Below are 14,738 nucleotides of genomic sequence, written 5' to 3' on the forward strand. Positions count from 1 at the left end.
ACATTCCAAAATGATAATTAGCCAAGCAGGACTCACCAAAGATTTAACAATATATTAAGGTTTAAAAATAGTATCTTTTGACTTACAAACTACCACCTAATCCACTTCTTCCTACTTTGCCCTCAGAACTGAAAATCATTCTTCACCAACTTTTATTACATGCATGGGCCAATTAAAAAAATTAAAAGTGAGCATGAGTTAAGGTGGCGCCTGTTAAAGGAATTTCAAACCACTTCCACAAGCCCTGGAGTTTGTGAAGATCCCCCTCCACTGATGTGGGCAATTTCCTCCAATCTAAGAAAATCATCAAATGATCAAAATGCTATGCAACACAAAAGCTGCTTAAGTTGCGTTATCCAAATTGAGACAGGAGTTTACCAAAAGCTTCTGATAAGGATAAGGTAACACAGGCATCACTGCCAGCTAAGGAAATAAGACCCAGTTACAGGTGCATGTAGCCAAACTCCGGAGAAGGTTACCTTTTGAGTGTTAAGGCCCCCATTTTGCTCTGCTAAGCCTTAAAGGGACATCCAGCAATGAGCAAACAACTGATAAAAACCTTACCTGTCTCTTTAAAACTAGGTGTTTTCCCTTCCAATACTTGAGCATCTGAAGGGCTTGCAGAGTACTGACAATGTCCACGGGATTCACAGCTGTCTCCTGGCTGATTTCTGAAACAGAAGAGCTTCTGAGAACCTGCCAAAAGGCAGGTTTTTCACCCCTCCAACCAAAGCCTTTCCCTTAGGGGAAATCCAAACGGACTCCAAATGGTTGGAATCTTCTATACTTAGCCCAACCTGTTCAGAAAAAGTTTACAAAGCATTCATTTGACCAGCCCAAATAAATACAGAAGAAGGATATTATAGCAAGAAGCTACTCTTGGCCCCTTAGAAATCTGGGCCAAATGTAGACAAAACTAAATTCTTCCACCCTGCATAAACACAAGGATGTCTTCTTAGAAGCTCCTACATGTGCCAAAAGACTTGAAGAAATTTTCTTCTGTCTTTTGTAAGAATTAAAGTGTTAGCAACTCTAGACTTGAGAAAACAGTTCATAACCATTCCCAGGGGCCAAATACTCTGGAATCCTTGGGCATATTTAGTGAAGGTCTCTGCAGTGGTCCATATGCAGTGGGCCTTCTGTTCTCATAGTAAGATAAAATATAGAACAACTTATCTTTGCAGGTTAGAAAGCATCAACAGGGGCCAAGTGGAAAAGTTAGAATACACAGTGGTGTTGACAACTTGGGTAACAACCATTTCCAAAAGTCAAAAACCAACCTTTGATAGAAATCTCTTTGCCTTGGAAATTATGCAGGTAACGGAGAAGCACTTCTTTCCAGTAACTACGATAGCTTATGAGCCCCAGATCTGACAGTGGACGTTCCGGGGAGCCAACTTTTTCTTCCACTTTGGAAAGCAAATAACCTGCCAGGGAACAAATACACAGAATTTTTCTAGCAACACTGTATAGCGTGCCTAAAAGCAAAGAACAGTGTGCCAACATGGAAGAAAGTTTAAGTAGTACAGTCCTCTCCGCAGTATCAGTTAGGGTTTAGTCATTCAGTGGAATGCTGTGTGGCTGTTCAGTATAGTATGCTGCCTTCACAGAAACCAAATGGGAAGTATTTGTACTTACTTACGCAACAGTTCCCCCTTGTCCCCAGGGGATATATTCTAAGACCTCCAGTGGAGGCCTGAAACTGCAGATAGTACCAAACTCTGCACATACTGCGTTTTTTCCTACATAAACATACCTATGATAAAGTTTAATGTATAAATCAGGCACAGCAAGATGTTAATAGCAATAATAAAATAGAACAATTATAACAATATACTGTAATAACAGTATGTGAATGTGATCTCTCTCTTTCAAAATATTTTACTGTACTCAACTATTTTCAGACTGTGGTAGACACCTCGAAAGTAAATGGCAGATGAGGGGGGACTACTGTAATAGGCACTAAAAACACTCTGGGAGGCTTCACTAGAAACTTTCATCACAATGGTTCTCTGTACACGTGTGTTGGAAACAGGAGAGATTGGAAACAGAGATGTGAAGCCATTACATTACATGGCTTTTTATGTTTCAAATCTTTGAACTTTAAGAAGAGATTATCTCAGTATTATGAGGTACTGGGGGGTGTAAAAAACCCAAATGATGAAGCGTCTAGTTTTAACATCTAAACATCTAACATTCTATTTACAAAAAATATACAAAACACTATGGGGATGCAATCAGCAAAATTCCTAATCTGGGAAACTACTGTCAGTTACAGATCAAACTCCTTGTTCTATTCTATTCCTTCTTTCTCACCGCTGCCCTTGTCTAAAAACAAAAAACAAACAATAACAACCCAAAAACAAACCCAAAGAACAAAATCACAAAACCAGGGAAATTTGAATACTATAATTTATGATATTAAAGATTCTCTTTTGTTTTGTTTTTTAAGGTATAGTAGGCTTATTTTTTAGAGATACCAAAATAATAGAGGGTCGGGAATACAGAAAAAATAAGATTGACCAAAAAATGGTAATTATTGAAGCTGGGTAATGGGTACAGAAGTGGTTATTATACTCTTATTCTACCACTGTATATGTTTGAAAATTTCCATAGAATCAAGTTTATAAAAAAGGTGTTACCTATTCAGTGATATATAGTCCCCCCCTTAAAAGTAGATTATGTCAACTTCATGATTCATTTCTTCCCAGGTGACTTAAAAATGAAAGAAGGCTTGAAAGCCAAATTCTGAAAATTCTGATTTTGACTAAAAAATGTCCTGTCCTATGACAGCAGACATGGATAAGATACAGGAGAGTCCCATTATTCACAGCAGTGTGTTCCACAGTCACCGAGACCACTAAATCAGTGAACACTGACCCATTGCTCCTATGGGAAATACAGTTAGGTTCCTGCAAGCCTCTGGTCACGTATTCATCAACAATCAATATATAACCTTATTTTACATGTTTCTGTTTAACAACACCCTATTGAATATATTTTTGAAATCATTAACATTGAACTCACAGGCAACAGCACTATTAACTCATGCCTGAAGAAAGCTACCTAAACCACTGTAAGGCACACCAGTGTTCCTGCACTTAGAACACTAGACAGCACGTCAGCACTATGCTCAGGTGCCATTCATAATCAGCAAAGGAAAGCACAAAAATGTGAAAAACATGGCATTAACAGATTGAAAATGATACTTGTTTACAGTATGAGAGCTGCTAAAAATACTTCAAAGTCAGCTGGTAATGCTCTGCACATATCTGCAAATGACCACAAAAATGCTAAGATTGATTTTGGGGTTATAAATAAATTTTAGTGAGTAGGCAAATTCATAGACACAGAATCCACAATTAATGAGGACAGACTATATTACCCAAAGGGTCTATTGGGTATATGGATTTACCTCTAGACAAGTCCCTATAAAAGTAAAATCCCTAACATCAAGGAACAGATTTTAAGCCTTATGCATATATGCGCTCTGTTTAAAAGTCTCACACTGGGATAATCTTAAGAGCTTACTTTATCATCCTCTGTATCTCCTACCAATTAAGTACCAACTCAGGGTCCTGTATTGATTGAGTACTCAGTGTGTATCAGGCAGAATGATTATGTTCAGGTTTCCCCCGCTCATCTATTCATTTACTAAATAATCAGTGTACTTCCACAAAATGCCAGGAATTATAGAGACCATAAGACAAAAAGACAAATGACAATATTCACACGGTCCCCTGCCTTGTGCAGCTTATGACTCAGCAGTTTCACTTACTGAAATCAATGAGCATCTTGCCATAGCCCTGTCTCATGTACTGAGGCATGGTAAGGATACAGGATACATTGTAGTTGAGGAACGAATTCTTTTCCTAAAATCAAGAGCAGACGTGCAAGTTAGGAGGGTTCGCAACCAAAGCTTTCAGCACTCCCACAGATACAAAATAAGGCTGCTTGCAAAATATCCAGCTAACCAATCCTGGGGAGTGGCTGTCAGGCTCACAGCTGATAAATCCACACCCTTTATGGTGACCAAAGCCATTAATCCCGGGGTTTCCCTAGCTGAGACTTCCAGTCTCATTTTAGGAGGCAGTCAATTCTGGGTTCTTTACAGCCACAGAGTAAAGCAAGAAGGTTAAGACTGCTGAGTCAGTCTAGAGCAGCCCACTTTAAAAGTAATTTTTCAAAAGCAAGCTGCCTACTGGAAGAGAAGGGAAGGAAACAAAACAGTAAGTCCTCATTCTGAAAGGAGATTAAAAACAACCAAATAACATACAATATAATTCCATTTATAGGAAATGTCCAGAATAGACAAATGTCTACAGAAGGGCTGAGAGTGGCTGAGTGTAAACAGGGAGTGATTACTGATGTGTACGGGGTTTCTTTTCAGAATAACGACAACTGTGGTGCTTGTACAACTCTGTGAATATATTAAAAACCACTGAATTGTATACTTTAAGTGGGTGAATTGTATGGTATTTGAATAGTATTTCAATAAAGTTATACTAAAAATTCACAATCAAAATTTGGCCTTGGGTCTTTAAAAGGCACAGTGACATTATCACTAAAGGGATTGTGCTAGAAGGAGCCTGCCTCTCTGGCCAAAAGGAATACATTCCTGGTATTAAGCTAATAACACAGAAGCAGGCAAAGGCAGGAGAGTTACCTAGACAACAAGATGGGGGCTCGTGGGTTACCAGGGAGGGTCCTAGCCAGTAATTAATAGGAAGTTCCAGCCCACGAGTCCAGAAATGAATAAACCAGAAGCTTTTAATAAAGAATTGAACATTTTCATTAAACAATCTTTGTTACGTGAGTTTGCCCTTTTCTAAAGGGAAGGGCTGGCATCACTGCCCACGGTACTGCCTCTTCCTGTCAGTGATCTGAGCCCCACATGCCAACATTGATCACCCTGCTCTGGCCATTAGCTTCTTAATCTCCAGATCTTGCTGACCTTGGAAAAATATCCAATCAGGTGACAGCCAGTGTTGTCCGCTTCTGTCATAACATAGAACAGGAAGGGTTCCACATCATAATATAATGTCTTGTGGTCCAGAAAAAGCTTGGCCAATAGGCATAGGTTTTGGCAATAGATCTGGAAGCAGAGAAACAGTTCAAACTTATCAGATAAAGGCCTAAAATTAATGATTATATCATTACCGTCAATGAAACAGATTGCGTACTTTGGCAACAGAAGAATTCTATCTTCTTTACAAGGTGTGATGGAAAAAAACCACATTGCTCCTGAAACCTGTAAATATACCTTACCATCCCCTTCTTAAGTCACCACTTTTTACCTTGTTTTTCTTGCCATCCACTTCAAACACGGAGATGGAGCCTTTGCGATATATCTCATCACCAGGTGGGTGTTTCCACACACACTTGGCCTGCAAGAGAATGAAATTCTCATCAGAGAATCAAAGCCTTCCAACAAGACTGCTCTTCAAAAAGCAAAAGGAATCAGAGGTCAAATTTGGTTAATTGAGCTGCACAACAGTTTGACACACTTGACAACATACAGCAAAACAGATTTTTCAGTAAAACAAATAAAGGTTTCCAAAGTCACTGCAATATATTTATGGCTTTTTTTTTTTTTTTTTTGAGACAGAGTCTCACTTTGTTGCCCGGGCTAGAGTGAGTGCTGTGGCGTCAGCCTAGCTCACAGCAACCTCAAACTCCTGGGCTTAAGCAATCCCACTGCCTCAGCCTCCCGAGTAGCTGGGACTACAGGCATGCGCCACCATGCCCGGCTAATTTTTTCTATATATATTTTTAGTTGTCCAAATAATTTATTTCTATTTTTAGTAGAGACGGGGTCTCACTCAGGCTGGTCTGGAACTCCTGACCTCGAGCGATCCACCCACCTCGGCCTCCCAGAGTGCTAGGATTACAGGCGTGAGCCACCGCGCCTGGCCTATTTATGGCATTTTTATAGCAGTTCAGCACAAGTTTTCTGGACTCCATTCTGGCATTGTTTTAGCCCAGGAGATTAAAATCATCCACTACGTAAAAGACAGATAAATAAGAACACCCTTATTATAAAATGCCTCACAACAACAGGAAATTCTTAAGCAGCTTATTTCCAGCAGCTTAGAGTTGCTAAGTGCTTTACTCTCACCTTTATCAGTAACTTCTCATTACCACCTAACCATTAAGGTCTTCTTTTGTTCATATTAGAAGTCAGACCCACAATGATAAAAACTATGCACTACTCCCTCTCCCAACTCCCCCCATAAATGTGATCTCTGTGTTATATAACAATAAGAGAAAGTCTTTCTGTGGCTTTAAAAAAAAATCATGGCAGCCTGGCTGAGCAGGAAGCTGGGAGCACTTGGCCACAAGGTGGCACAAGGAACCCCCTCTTGCCTCACCCTCAATTGCCAATTGTTTTAATGCAGTCAGCCAACCATTGCTATCAACGTGTTTTAAACGTACAGGGAGCACTTCCTATTAGGCAATTTTATTGTGACTCTTTCCTGTCAACTCAAGAATTGTGTTCCAATTTTGTCATGTGTAAATCCAAACAATTATTAACTGGAATTGCTCCAAGAAGCTCCACCTTGCTCTCCCCTCCAGCCACCTAAGATGCCAAAAGGACAGAAAGCCAAGGGGAAGAAGGTGTTCCCAGCCCCTGCCTTTGTAAAGGAGCAGGAGGCCAAGAAAGTGGTGAATCCCATTTGAACAAAGGCCTGAGAACTTTGGCATTAGAGGAGACATCCAGTCCAAAAGGGACCTCACCCACTTTGCCAAATGGCTCTGCTACATCCAGTTGGAGCAGCAAAGAGCTATTCTCTATAAGCAGCTGAAAGTGCCTCCTGTGATTAAGCAGTTTACCCAGGCCTTGGACTACCAAACAGCTTCTCAACTGCTTAAGCTGACCCACAAGTAGACTAGAAACACAGAGACACAGTAAGAGAAGAAGCAGTGCTAGGAACGAAAGCTAGGAAGAGAGCTATAGGCAAAGTGGATGTCCCCACTAAGAGATCACCTGTCCAAGTGAGCAGGGGTTAACACTGTCACCACCTTGGTGGAGAACAAGAGGGTTCAGCTGGTGGTGATCACACATGATGTGGATCCCATCCGGCTGATTGTCTCCCTGCATGTCCTGTGTTGGAAGATGGGGGTCCCTTACTGCATTATCAAGGGAAAGACTGGGGCATCTATTACTCCACAGGAACACGTGTACAACTGTCACCTTCACATGGTGGAAACTACCAGGACCAATTACAATGACAGATATGATGAAATCTGCCACCACTGGGGAAGCAATGTTCTGAGTCTGAAATCTGTGGCTCACATTGCCAAGCTGGAAAAGGCAAAGGCTAAAGAACTTGCCACTTAACTCGGTTAAATGTTCACTGCTGAGTTTTCTGTACATAAAAATAATAAAAATTCTCCTAAAAAAAAAAAGCAAGCTCCACCTATAGTTTGTTCCTATCTCTATCCCTTTACTCATGCTATCTTTTTCCAACAATAACCAAACTAATGCAACAATTATTTGTTTAGAAATAGAAGCCAAGCCAAACAAAGATCATTTCAGCGATTAAACCTGAAGCAATGAGAATCAGAATACACATAGATTAAAACAGGTTTGTAGTTCCTGAAATCTGATTTTTATATCATGTGATACTGTAGGTCCTCAAATATTCAGAATGTTTATTTGATCCTCAGATTTATCTAGATCCTTTGTTTCCTCCCTCTACTAGTATTTCTTGCCCTTTTGGCTCTTCTATAGGTTAGTGTCACTAAGTAACCAGAAACAAAAAGGCAGGCATAAATGGTAAGCAGTTCATATCAATAAAAATACCAGTTTTACTTTCACATAGCAAAATCCTATTTTAGTTGATCTCCATGGACTATCATGTGTGTCAAGTGTCCAGTCCCTCTGACACCATCATTCCTGGTGCTCTGGTGCCTCTACCAGTCCTTGTCCATCACCCCCCCAATTACTCCATCCTCATCCAAGTCAGGTGTGCTGGAGTCTAGAGGACTTAAGTCAAAGCAGTTCTGGGCCACAAAGCTTTAGATTACATGCTTCAGAGTTGGGAACATAAAAAACAGTACCACCAAACTGGGGAGAAGAGTATGACAGAAATCACAGGACACCTAGCTTGAAAATGGAAATCCTGGGGAATAAAGATGAAAGAAAAAGGAAGAAGAGACACTCTAAAAGGCCTTAGAGCCAAGATTATGTTGTGACTATAGAAACGACATAGTCTGAAAAGCTAATCTAATCTCTCTCCATTCCTCTATCCCCCATCCTTGCTCCATGGCAGAAACTCCCTTTAAGACAAGACTTTTTATTCCACAACCAGGGAAAGAAAAACGACTTAAAGCTGCAAAAAATCTAGTAAACGTTTGTCAACAAATAAAATCAGATTCAAGTTTTTATTCCTATTTTAATAGGAAAAACAATGTTCAGAAAGCAGAAAGCACTAGGCAGCTTGAGGGTAAGGCACCAAAGGACCCATTCTGTTACTTTCACAATCTGTCACAGGCTGACCTCTCTTAACTATGTACTGATTCAACACTCACTGGACATCTACTGTCCATGCCAGTTGCCAGGGATACAAAGGGGGAGCCACGCTGTCCCTGCCCTGTCTAATGAAGTCTACGTATTTTCATCTAGTTTGGGACACACAAAAACTGTGGACAGAGGTAATTCATATTCCAAGGAAGAAAAAGAGGAGTAGGGGCCTGAGCATGGTGGTGCATGCCTGTAGTCCTAGCTGCTTGAGAGGCTGAGGCAAGAGGATTGCTTGAGTCCAAGAGTGAGGTTGCAGTGAACTTCGATGATGCCACTGAACTCTAGCTGGGGCGACTGTCTCAAAAAAAAAAAAAAAAAAAAAAAAAAAAAAAAAGACAGGGAAATGCATATCAAGATCTTCTTAAGGGCCTTCAGCTGCTTTGGGTGCCGCCCAGTAACACCATGCCATAGGCTGTATACTCCGTCTCTGAAATGTGGCCTTCCATTTTCTATGCCTTCATCCCAGTGCTATGGACCACTCAGAGTTACTTGAATAGATGTCATCTCTAGGGCAAAATCTAGAGATCTTATCACCATGATGATCAAGGCACAGAAACCCAAGACAACTTACCATGTGTCGGCGGAGTATCGTTTGGCTCTTCATATATTTTAGACAGAATTCACACATGTAGAGACGTCCCAGCCGTGCATATTCTTCAGGATAGGGAGAATGGTACCAAGTATCAAGCTCATAGCGACCAAAAGCAATTGTTTTAATCATGTTGCTCCCCTCTGTGATTTGGCCTTGCAGTCTTAACTTCTCCTATTGCCAAGAAGAAATCAAAAGTCAAAGGAGGATTAGAAGTTAAACCTGTTTGTTTTTAAAAGCCTGTAGTAAGCTTGTGTACATGCTACCATGCTATGCTATAAAAAAATCAGACGCATTTGGCTTCTACTCATGAGAGCTTACATTACTAAAGAGAGCTATAGGGGCAAGGAAAAATCAAGCAGATTTCTATAAGCAGGCTTACAACCAAGCAGAATTCTAGAAAACTTACTATCTCTATTGCCCAGAGCACAGGTCTCAATGGAAAGCGGTTTCTCTGCTCCCTACCACATTCTGGGCCTCATCAGAATAAGCCCTTGGTAAAACCTCAGCCTCAACCAAACTGAATTATAAAGGTAATCCACCATAGATACGAACTCCCAACCCCTTACAAAATATTACAAAACTAGACAGAAAAGGGGATTTAGAATGTGCCTTACTTATCTGCAGGAGCTTTTATAAAGCTGTGCCAATCTCTGTGACATATATCCACAATGACCACTTAGAAAAATAAATACTGGGCCCTCTAAAAAACATTTTTGAAATGTGGATGATGATTTAATTCTGGAATCTAAACTCTAGAAAGTAGATATTTTTGGATATCCATCTCCATTCAGTGGCTCTGAGTTGGCTACAGAAGTAATTTGTAAGCATAACCAGGTAGGAAGCTGTGAACGGCTGGCCTGGGAAATGCTCTATTCCAAAACAGGACAAAGAAAACCAGGAGCAGCAAGAGCCTGTGGAGCCAAGGGCAGCCATCAAACCCTGCCTCCTGAAAGTTTTCACGAAGTCTGGGGGGAGGGGGGCGGCCTGACAATGGAGATAAGAGTCACTTTACAAACTGAGTTTCCCTGAACACACTTAATCTTTTTTTTTTTTTTTGAGACAGAGTCTCACTTTGTTACCCGGGCTAGAGTGAGTGCCGTGGCATCAGCCTAGCTCACAGCAACCTCAAACTCCTGGGCTTAAGCGATCCTACTGCCTCAGCCTCCCGAGTAGCTGGGACTACAGGCATGAGCCACCATGCCCGGCTAATTTTTTTGTATATATATTTTTAGTTGGCCAGATAATTTCTTTCTATTTTTAGTAGAGACGAGGTCTCACTCTTGCTCAGGCTGGTCTCGAACTCCTGACCTCGAGCGATCCACTCGCCTCGGCCTCCCAGAGCTAGGATTACAGGCGTGAGCCACCGCGCCCGGCCGACACTTAATCTTTTAAATTAGAGGTTAAACTCAACCACTGGAACTTTCTTCAAGCAAAGTTGTTAAAAATTCTGCCTGGGGCATCAAAACTAAGTGTCAACTACTTGTAAATAAAAATCAGGAAGGAAACCCATCTTAACATATAAAAACCTGGTTGTGTCAAAGATTAATTCTATTTTATTTATTTATATATTTACTTATTTATTTAAATGTGGAACGCTTCATGAATCTGCGTGTCATCCTCGCGCAGGGGCCATGCTAATCTTCTCTGTATCATTCCAATTTTAGTATATGTGCTGCCGAAGTGAGCACAAGATCAATTCTAAAATAACAGACAACAAACAGCCTTTTCCATTACTTCCCTTCACTGTTATTTTCATTCTTTTACAGAGGAAACCCTGCAAAAGGGGAGCTGTTTCTGTTGTGATTAAGAGACAACAGAGATGGGTCTCTCCCAGAGTAGAGATTCTCAGAATTGCAAATTGACCAACTGACACAAAGGGGCACCTGCTGTTTTATCAGCCTCACTACCCCCAGCCAAACAGGTACTTCCAGAAGCTGAGGTGGAAAGAAGGGAAAAATCCTAAGAAAAAGGAGGAGGGAGGAGGGGTGACTAGTTTTAAATACAAATGGGAAGGGCAGTCTCCAAATAGGGACAGCTGGGGGAAGGAGAGAGTGATTCAAGCAGCAAGGTACATTTAATTCCCATCAAATTGATTGCTAATCATTTTTCTTGGCAGTTCTAAATGCTTTTCACAAGTAGACTTCAGCCTGGAGGTTTTAATACTCACCAAATCCTCGGAAGCCCGGGCTTGTGCTCTTCGGAAAAGATCCAAGTCATACTCGCTTGTCAGGTTTTCCAAGAGAGGTTCCCGAGTGTTCCCATAGGTCTGTCTGTGTTCCTAGGAAAATAACCAGAGCATGATACTCTCTGCTTCTAAGAACTTAATCTATTTCATTTAAATCGATGCAAACTACAAACATGAGCTGTTTATTTAGTGCCTGCATAGTAGGTGCTAGGGATTGAGCACAAAACATACTATTTATCAGGTCAATGCCGGAAGACACCCTCCACCCACCCTAACGAATCTGGAGAGGAAATGCCCACACACCTCTGGAAGGGAGTTTCATTCTTCTATCTCTAAATGGGCACCCTCAAGGATCAGAAATCTCTGCCTCCATTTCTTCATGTAAAAATGTGCTAGACTGTACAAATAAATAAAGTACAACAAACCCAGAGGCACCACAAATTCCTAGAATCTTGAGATCTGGAGGGAAGCTTGGTGGATACTTCCTGATCTAAAAACAAAATAAACAAAAAACAAATTCTCTATGTCTTAGCATCTAAGATTTTAGCTTGGAAGGAAAATGTGCAGGAAGGGAGGGGCAGGGGCAGCTGGACGAAGAAGTCCTTTGTAAATTCTTTTACTTGAATCACTGCAGCCATCATTGCACTACCCCCCAAAAGCGTACTGCTCCCACTTTAAAACTCCAGCCCAGGTACACAGGAAAAAATGGCTGAACTCTTTAAATGTACTAAATGTCAAACAATAGAAGAGGGAAAAGCCACAGAAAATTCAATGCATGAAAATAATCCAGGTTTTAAATCGTTTTCAAATCTTACCATGGCAGTTACAAGCATCCTTCCCCAGGAAAGAAATTCCACAAGGGAAACTTCCCTTTTAAACCTCTGATTCTAGCCCTTCCCACTCAGCTCTAGGCTCCACCTCCCAACCGAAGAATAGGAGATAATGGTGGTTAAGTGGGGCGGATGGCTCACCCCAGGAAGAGCATTACAGGTTTCACACACATATTAATTAGCACATGAAGAAACCATTCACCAGTACCTTTACCCCTATTAAAATTTCTTCTGGCTAATCTGGTTCCATCTGCTGTGTATCTTTTTGAATTTTGACTCTATCATCGAAGATTCAGGTTCTAAGTATTAGTTATTTCTTCTAGTTTCATGAACGCTGATAAAAAAACAAATGTCTAAAAAAATCCTATCTAGTGTTTATCAGGAAGCTTGGGTCCAAATAACCTATCCCAAATTACTGCAAAGCAAATGTTTGTAAGGTTAAAAATTTCAGGCCCTTTTACTTCAGACATTCTTTCTACCTGTATGATTTGGGGCAAGTTACCAATCTAAGCCTCCTGAATACACCATCCATTGTATAGGGTTATTACAAAGATTAAAAGAGAATCATAACCATAGCACCCAGCACATAATCACTCAATAAGTGGTATTAATCCACAGATGCTCAAATCCCTTAGATAAAATGGTGTAGTATTTGCATTATAACCCAGGCACATCCTCCTGTATACTTTCAATCATCTCTAGATCACTTACAATACCTAATAAAATAGAAATGCTATGTAAATAGTTGTTATACTGAATTGTTTAGGGAATGACAAGAAAAAAAACTCTGTACATGTTCAGTACGGACGCAACCATCCATTTTTTTTCTCAAATATTTTCCAATCCATGATTGGTTGAATCCACAGGAATAAAACCCATGGACACAAGAAGCTTGACTATACTTAGCCTGGTATATTTTTGGCTTAGTGAAGTCACGCTTTGACTGTCTAAGTATTCACAAACCATATATTTAATAATCTACTCTAATGACTAAATAAGAAAGCATTACAATTCTATGAAAAAATAAAAATACACGTCACAAAACAACTGAAAGAACAAACATCAAAATGTTAAACAGTGGTTTGTATCTCGGAGAGTGATTTTTTTATTGGAATTTTTCTTTATATTTTTGGTATTTTCAATAGTAAGCACGTATTAACACATTTATAATAAAATCTTTACCTAAAAAACTCCATTTTATGCAAAAAATTGACTAATTTTAAATGAAATGAGGAAATTAGTTCAAGATGTTTAAGTTAAAAGACAGAACCCAAAGTGCTTTATATAGTAAGAGCCTAATTATGTAAATAAGGTACTACATAAAAAGCTAGGGTATAAGCCAAAATGCTTGCTGTGGCTATTTTTTAGCAGGATTAATGATTTCTTCTGTATATTTTTCTTAATTGTTATATATTCTTTATAGAAGTGTGCATTACTGTTAAAGTTAGAAAAAAGTGTTAAAATACTATTAAAAGATCTACTACAGAGTATATCACCAATTAATATCTTTTATCATGGAGGAAATTTGTTTTTCCATTAAAAGAAGTACACAACTACTAACCTTGAATATTTTTTCTTATAAGACATTTCCAATGTCATATTTGTTCTAGTAGGTAAATTAACCCTTTAAAATTATAGTGATGTTTACAAATAACTAGAGGATCAAATTTTTAAAAATCTAAATTCTAACTGTATTTCATTTTTTCAGACCTCCTGTTTCCACTCTCAACAGCTCAGTTCTGGGGGATTAAGTTCGTTCTAGGTGCCAGAGGAATCACTTGGTATTCATGTGTAGAGAATATCAAATAGTGAATCTGAAAGGCAGAAGCTTAGAAAGTAAAAAGAATCAAATGTGATAGCAGAAGTTCATGCTAATTATTTAATTTTTCCTCACCATGTATTTCTCTTTCTGTTCTTTGCTCAGACCAGAATTTCTTTTCTTCCTGAGTTCAGCCACCTTTTCCTTATATCGCAACTGCCTCTCCGTTGGTGCCTAAAAGGAAAAGGAGAAAACTGAGAAGCTAGCTAGAAACCTCATTACCAAGTTAAGCTTCAAAATTAAAGTACCTGACCACAGAGAAGGTCCACAAAAAAAAAAAAAAAGAAAGAAAGAAAGAAAAGAAAAAGGAAAGTACCAAAAGTTTTTTAAATTTTTAAAAAGAAAAAAATGCCAGAAATGTTACAATCAACTCTGAATAATATGGCCATTTTAAAATTCCAAATTAAGTTCCTTCATCACCCAAACTACCACACTTACTGCTAGTTAAATATAGGTTCGGGAATGCAAACTTATTTTAATATTAACATAAATTAAAGATAGATGTCTCCACCAAAGCAACAGACTAAAATAAAAACATTTCAACTCAATAAACATTTATTGATTGCTTACCGTTTTCCAATTAATGCTTACTGATCTGATCAACAGTGATACCAAAATAAATACTTAAATATAACAGAAAAACTGAGTAAGAACAGAACCTAAGATAGACAATGAAGAAAAGTATAGCTTACCACTTATGGAGTGCTTTACCTGCCAAGCACTGGGCATAGGTACTTTATATACATAATTTAGCTGACTCCCCTGCCAGGTAGGCATAATTCACC

The 14,738-nt window shown here is 39.4% G+C and overlaps 1 protein-coding gene, 1 non-coding gene and 1 pseudogene across 3 annotated transcripts in view; 1 reads left to right on the top strand and 2 right to left on the bottom strand.

Moving 5' to 3' along the window:
* Nucleotides 1-14,738, bottom strand: part of KAT7 (lysine acetyltransferase 7) — a 32,912-nt gene that overhangs the window by 1,739 nt on the left and 16,435 nt on the right. For both annotated transcript variants that reach the window (XM_045526224.1, XM_045526225.1), the window contains 8 exons: nt 14,029-14,127; nt 11,287-11,397; nt 9,099-9,290; nt 5,298-5,387; nt 4,955-5,095; nt 3,779-3,872; nt 1,281-1,427; nt 565-671 (listed from right to left, as the gene is read on the bottom strand). In XM_045526224.1, the coding sequence (XP_045382180.1) occupies nt 565-671; nt 1,281-1,427; nt 3,779-3,872; nt 4,955-5,095; nt 5,298-5,387; nt 9,099-9,290; nt 11,287-11,397; nt 14,029-14,127 (981 nt within the window). The remainder of the gene's footprint in view (nt 1-564; nt 672-1,280; nt 1,428-3,778; nt 3,873-4,954; nt 5,096-5,297; nt 5,388-9,098; nt 9,291-11,286; nt 11,398-14,028; nt 14,128-14,738) is intronic.
* LOC123620736 lies at nt 6,580-7,393 on the top strand (annotated as a pseudogene).
* On the bottom strand, nt 10,701-10,807 carry LOC123621317. Its single transcript, XR_006729054.1, has one exon. It is a non-coding gene; the product is annotated as a U6 spliceosomal RNA (small nuclear RNA).

This window comes from Lemur catta, chromosome 15 (assembly GCF_020740605.2).
Source record: "Lemur catta isolate mLemCat1 chromosome 15, mLemCat1.pri, whole genome shotgun sequence".
NCBI lineage: Eukaryota > Metazoa > Chordata > Mammalia > Primates > Lemuridae > Lemur > Lemur catta.